A 6,371-nucleotide genomic window follows, 5' to 3' on the forward strand; every position below is an offset into this window, starting at 1 on the left:
GAAAACTTAAATATCACATTTACATAACTATTCAGACCCTTTACTCAGTGCTTAGTTGAAGCACCTTTGGCAGAAATTACAGCCTTCAGTCTTCTTGGGTATGACGATACAAGCTTGGCACACCTGTATTTGGGGAGTTTCTCCCATTCTTCTCTGCATATCCTCTCAAGCTCTGTCAGGTTGGATAGAGAGCGTCGCTGCACAGGTATTTTCAGGTCTGTCCAGAGATGTTCGATTGGGTTCTGGCTGGGCCGCTCAAGGACATTCAGAGACTCGTCCCAAAGCCATTCCTGCGTTGTCTTGGCTGTGTGCTTAGGGTCATTGTCCTGCTGGAAGGTTTTTCGAGTCTTATTGCAAAGGTTCTGAATACTTATGTGAATAAGGTATTTTTTTTTTTTATATATAAATGTGCAAAAATGTATAAAAACCTGTTTTTGCTTATCATTATGGGGTATTGTGTGTAGATTGATGAGGGAATGTTTTTATTTAATCAATTTTAGAGTAAGGCTGTAAAGTAACAAAATGTGGAAAAAGTCAATGGGTCTGAATACTTTGCGAATGCACTATCTGTGTTCCAGAGTCAAATCAAATTGTATTTGTCACATGCGCTGAATACAACTGGTGTGGACTTTACCATGAAATGTTTGTTTACGAACCCTTCCCAATGACAGTTTAAAAAAATAGTAACACAATAGAATGCAATAAAATACAGAAGAACGGAGCTATATACAGGGAGTAGCAGTACCAGATCAATGTGCAGAGGTAGATATGTACATGAAGGCAGTGTAAAGTGACTAGGCATCAGGATAGATAATGAGTCAAGAGCAGTGCATTTGCCATACCAAGCGGTGATGCAGCCAGTCAAGATGCTCTCAATGTTGCAGCTGTAGAATGTTTTGAGGATCCGAGGGCCCATGCCAAATATTTTCAGCCTCCTGAGGGGAAGAGGTGCTGGCGTGCCCTCTTCCTGACTGTATGGGTGTGTGTGGACCATGTTAAATCATTAGTGATGTGGACGCCAAGGAACTTGAAACTCTCGACCCGCTCTACAACAGCCATGTCGATGTGGATGGGGTGTGCTTTCCCCTCTTTCTCCTATAGTCCACAATCAGGTCCTTGGTCTTACTTACGTTGAGGGAGAGTTGTTGTCCTGACACCACACTGCTAAGTCTCTGACCTCCTCCATGTAGACTGACTCATCAGTAGAGAGTAGAGAGTGTTCCAGAGTAGAGAAACTCACAGTAGCTACTGTAATGGAGTACTGGCAGTGTCTGCTGTGGCAGGTGGGAAGGTGCAAAAAGATCTAATCTCTTAATGTTAATCTCAAAGTGCACAAAATTCATGCATTATACTGTTGAAATTCCTTTTTTTTTGTTGCAAGGGTAGGATGCCCCTGGACCCCCCTACTGGCTTTGGGCTATGCCACAAATGTCTTCAAATTCTAGAAATGCCCTGATTTGTGCATTACAATTTCAAAAATATTTAATTCAAATTAAATATCTTATTAATACAAATTCAAAATAATGTTATTCAAATTAAATTTCTGTTGGCACTGAAATCACTCCATAGTCTCTCTTCTGACTTCTTAGGCTACAGTATATTTGAATGGGGAAGTCAGGTTTGTTTATAGTTAATGGGATTGTCATTTTGTTTTGCTGAAAACACTCCAAAAACGACTTTATGTTAGTACCTTGTGTTCCCATCCTACTCCTACTGAATACTGCTTTGAGTCTGGCTGTGTCTGTTTTCAGGCTTGGACTGCAGGAGTCTGTTAGAAAATTATAGAAAGTACAGAGCCGCATTTTGCTTCTACATGTATGGTGACTTCGTACTCTCTCTCAGCTGAAGGTTTACTGTGGTGTGTAGGTCTGTAGGATTACCCCTGGTCTTTGGCTCTGATTGCCTCTCCCTAATATCACGACAAGGAAACGCAACAGAGATGGACAACAGTGGGGAGCTGTGTGGATTTTCACATTTTGTGTGTGTGTGTGTACTGTACATAAAGCATACCAGAAAGACAGAAACCTACCATAAACAAGACACAGAAAGACATAGCAAATGGATATAGATATATATATATTTGCAGGTAATATGAGGTGTGTGTCGATAGCACACTGATGAGGTTAGACAGAGAGAGCAGTAAGGGGAGAGCACACAGTTCACACACTCACACACAGACACCCAATCACTCACACAGACACCCACTCTCACACACAGACACCCACTCAGAGTGGCGGGAGGCAGCTGCTCCAGGTTTGAGAACACTGCGCAGATCAAAGCCAAGTAGAAGAGAGTGAAGGACTGACAGGTTGAATGGATGGACAGACTGACGGACGGACAGACAGACGAACAGACAACAGACATACAGGCAGGCAGGCAGACAAACAGACAGATAGGAGCCATCAGGGAGAGAGCTGAGAGAAGAGAACACAGAACACTCATCTCTACACTACAGGATTGCAAACCTCTGCACAGGTACTGTACACTCTCCTTTACTTGCAAATACTCTAAACCTCTTATTGTCTCTACAAAAATGTGTTTTGTGTTATAGAGATAATGATAGATGGAACAGAATAGAACAGAATTCCAGTCACTGGAATAGAAAACGGCATACATTGGGAATGTATTTAAAGTCTATTTATCAATTAAAATAATAATTATCAGAAATAGCCAGTGGACAGTTCCACCAGCTATATAATCCCAGATTATCAAACTAAAATACCAGCAGTTCTGTTGTAGGTTTGATTGGACACAGCTGTTGCTCTACCTGGGATAATCAACAGGAATTCAAATTATATGTTAAAGAGATTGGCATTTGCCCATATTGCACTTGAGTAATGGAACTGTGTACTGCTGTTTTTATCCAATATTGTTGTATCGCTTTCCTAGGAAATTATCTTATGCTGAATAGTAGGATTTCCATAAAAATCATCAAACAGTTACTGTAGTCTCATTGAGGAAAATACATAGTGCTCTTTGCTCTATTTCTTTACATGCATATTTCTGTTTTTTAATTTCAGAAAGCTTCAACCCACCTTTAGTTTTTTATTATTGTACTGCAAAAAAACAAAGCTCTCTCAAATTGTAAATCAGTGATTGGCTTAAAACACTCACACACAGCTCTGTGTATCTCCATTCTATTTACCAGTTCTGGTTAGAGATGGAGCCAGTGTTGGAGAGGTCTGTGGGTGGCTCCTCCAATGCCAGCCTGGCAGTACCTCCTCTGAACCGCAGTGACCCAGTAGAGTTGTTCTCAGGTCTGCAGTTACTGCTGAGCTACCGCCCTCTGTTCATCCCTCTCTACTGCCTCCTGGTGGCCGTGGCCTGTGTGGGCAACTCCCTCCTACTAGCATGCATCCTGGCTGACAAGAAACTCCACAACGCCACCAACTTCTTCATAGGGAACCTGGCTGCAGGCGACCTGCTCATGTGTCTGAGCTGTGTCCCTCTGACTGCCTCCTACGCCTTCGAGTCTGAGGGCTGGCTGTTTGGCCGGCCGCTCTGCCACCTGGTCCCCCTGCTGCAGACCTCCACCGTCTTTGTCTCTGTGCTGTCCCTCACGGCCATCGCTGTGGACCGCTATGTGGTGGTGGTTCACCCTGTGAGGAGGAGGATCTCCCTGAGGGGGTGTGGGGCGCTGGCGGTGGGGATGTGGCTTTTGTCCCTGCTCCTGGCAACTCCTCCTTCCCTCCACACGCGCTACGTAGACCTGCGTCCCAGCGGGTTGGAGCTGGTGGTGTGTGAGGAGTTCTGGCCAGACTCAGACCACCTGCGGCTGCTCTACTCCTTCTTCATCCTGCTCACCTCCTACCTGCTTCCCCTGTTGTCGGTCAGTGTGGCCTACTGCGGCATTACAGCCCGGCTCCGTCAGCGCTGTCTCCCTGGGGCGCCCTCCCACAGCCTGCATCGCTGGAACAGGACGAAGAGGAAGACCTTCTCTTTGCTGGTACTGTCTGTGCTCTCCTTCGCCTTCTGCTGGCTGCCCTTGCAGGTACTCAACCTGCTACTGGACCTGGACCAGGACTTCCTTCTGGTGGGAAAACGCCACGTCAACCTGCTGCAGGTGTGCTGTCACCTGCTGGCCATGAGCTCTGCCTGCTACAACCCCTTCATCTACGCCTCGCTGCACAGCAAGGTGCGCTTGCGCCTCCGCGACTACCTGAGACCCCTGACTGGGCGGGGCCGCCAGAGCAGCCTGCTCTCCCAGCATGCATTACAGCACAACACTAACACCTGTCTCAGCATGGTGTCTGAGCAGCCAATCAGAGAGGAGCAGGAAGGGCCACAGACCAATGCTGACAACTCCTTCTGAAAGATGAGACACGCACTCTCCACACTCAGAGAGGACAGGGCTCAGGATAAGGTGATGTTGCGAGAGGTTACAGGTGGTACAGCTGTTGATTTGACTTTAGGTTTGCCTCCACACCCATCTCCCTAATGCTCCTCTCCCTGACCCTCTCCCGGGTTCTCACCTCTCAGTAATTCAGTTAGCCCCACTCTCTCTAAGCGTTCTGTGAAAAGTCTATAGCACCATAGTACTCAGAGTCCTAACTGAGGCCAGTGTTGTTTTGATGCTTGTTTTAATGTCCTCCAGCTCCCCTGAAGGCGCACACTACCAATCCCTCAAATGAGATTATGGCCAATGGATGATGAGCGAACAAGGGTGGCACAGAGGTCTCTGTATATGCCTCTCTGTTTCTCTCTTTCTGTCACACTCTCTCTTACTCTCAAGTTGTCAGCTGTACAGCACTCATATTATGCCTCAACTGTGAGTATGTATGCTGATTGTCTAGATTGTCACTCTGCATGTTTGTCATAGTTATCTCCCACAGCATACTGTACATAATTCAAAATGATCTTTTCACAAGCTGTTACAAGTGATTCTGTCAAGTAACATTTAATGTTTATGATATAGTGTCAGTGTATTATGGCATATAGTTTTACCTCATACATCTGCAAGAATAGTTGGAAAAGGGAGGCGCCTGTATAGTAGTTCACCATTACTTGTTCAAGCTTACTTGTATATCATAGATGTACCAAACTGTGAATAAACAGGTTTCCTCCCCAATGATGTTGACTCTTCCTATCCTGTAGTTACTGTGGTCTGGACTAGAAGCAAAGACACCTGTGTGGGTCGAGCAGTTTTAGTCAGTGTTCTGTGACAACCATTGTCCCTGTATGGAGCCCAGGAACTGGGGAGATTCAAAGAAATTATGTTGAGTGAAAACACAGGTCAGGTGAGCACCTGGATAAACCTGGTATTATGTTGAAACTCCCAGCTGTGTCTCTCAACTTGTATACACAAAGGGTCCTCTCTTTTACTATATTTCCACACCTCACGACCGCTACCATATGTACACAAACACACATGCACACACACACACACACACACACACACACATCCGTCTCTCATGTTACCTGCAAATCTCCATATCCGTTTTCTATGCCCTTGTGATAGAGTCTACATGCGGTGTCGTTCTGGTTTCCTGTGTCTTGTGGTGCTTTATTGAAGGTTATGGTAGGTTTCAGTCTTCCTGGTTTGCTGTATCTAGTTCTCTTGTGGTACTGCAGAAGGTTCTGTTAGGTTGAGCACCAAACACAAAACCCAACGTTGAGTAATCACCAGCGTTGGTATCCCAGGGTCACAGCCCATGCTTTGTTTATCAATCATGACTGATATTAAGTTCAACCGTGTGAACTCTATGTGACATGTTATATTCTCCCCCTTGTTCCTCTCTGAATAAAGCCTGACAGGGCTGCCTAATGCACTAGCCCCTCACAGGGGTGAGAAAAGGCCCTCTAAAGAGCATTCTCATGTCAGAAACTGGGAAGAATTCTCGGACGTCAAAGGTCATGCAGGCTGATGAAAGCACAGCTGAAAGTAAAGTATAGATCTGCAGTGCTGTCTGCTCCCTCTGCTGACTATCAGTCCCTAGCAGGGATGTACAGTAACAGTGTTAGCCTCTTAAAGTGCCAACCGCAAGAAGAACTTAGAGCTCTGTTATATTTAATGGATTATTGATAAATCCAGAAAATGTAGGAGGCTGTTGCGAATCTTTATGTAACCTCCTTACATACCTATAAACTCCTCCAGACTACAATATTTACACATACTGTGGTAAAAATGCTAAATATGATAGGTCCTATGTGTGATTTGGCAAAGATTGAGCTAGGGTTTCCCAACTGTGGTTTGATTGTGTACATCTTTCCATTGTAATGGATGACCATGTGCTAAAGACTGAAAAGGTAATCTCATCTGCTGACAGCAGGAAACACTGATAGACATGAATAGAATCCAGGAGTCATGTATTGTGTTGTGTACACATTACAATTTTATCCCATAATAATACAGATTCTATTTCATGCCAAGC

The 6,371-nt window shown here is 45.0% G+C and overlaps 1 protein-coding gene across 1 annotated transcript; it reads left to right on the forward strand.

Annotated features, from left to right (window-relative positions):
• The first annotated feature begins 3,160 nt into the window (after positions 1-3,160).
• Positions 3,161-4,312, forward strand: LOC120043762 (prolactin-releasing peptide receptor-like). Its single transcript, XM_038988324.1, has one exon. It carries the CDS (start codon positions 3,161-3,163, stop codon positions 4,310-4,312), a length of 1,152 nt encoding a protein of 383 aa, XP_038844252.1.
• Positions 4,313-6,371: the final 2,059 nt, after the last annotated feature.

This window comes from Salvelinus namaycush, chromosome 3 (genome assembly GCF_016432855.1).
Source record: "Salvelinus namaycush isolate Seneca chromosome 3, SaNama_1.0, whole genome shotgun sequence".
Lineage (NCBI taxonomy): Eukaryota > Metazoa > Chordata > Actinopteri > Salmoniformes > Salmonidae > Salvelinus > Salvelinus namaycush.

What these genes read in the sequence shown, in the direction of transcription:
- LOC120043762 (XM_038988324.1), top strand. Translation starts at nt 3,161, where the DNA reads ATGGAGCCAGTGTTGGAGAGGTCTGTGGGTGGCTCCTCCAATGCCAGC.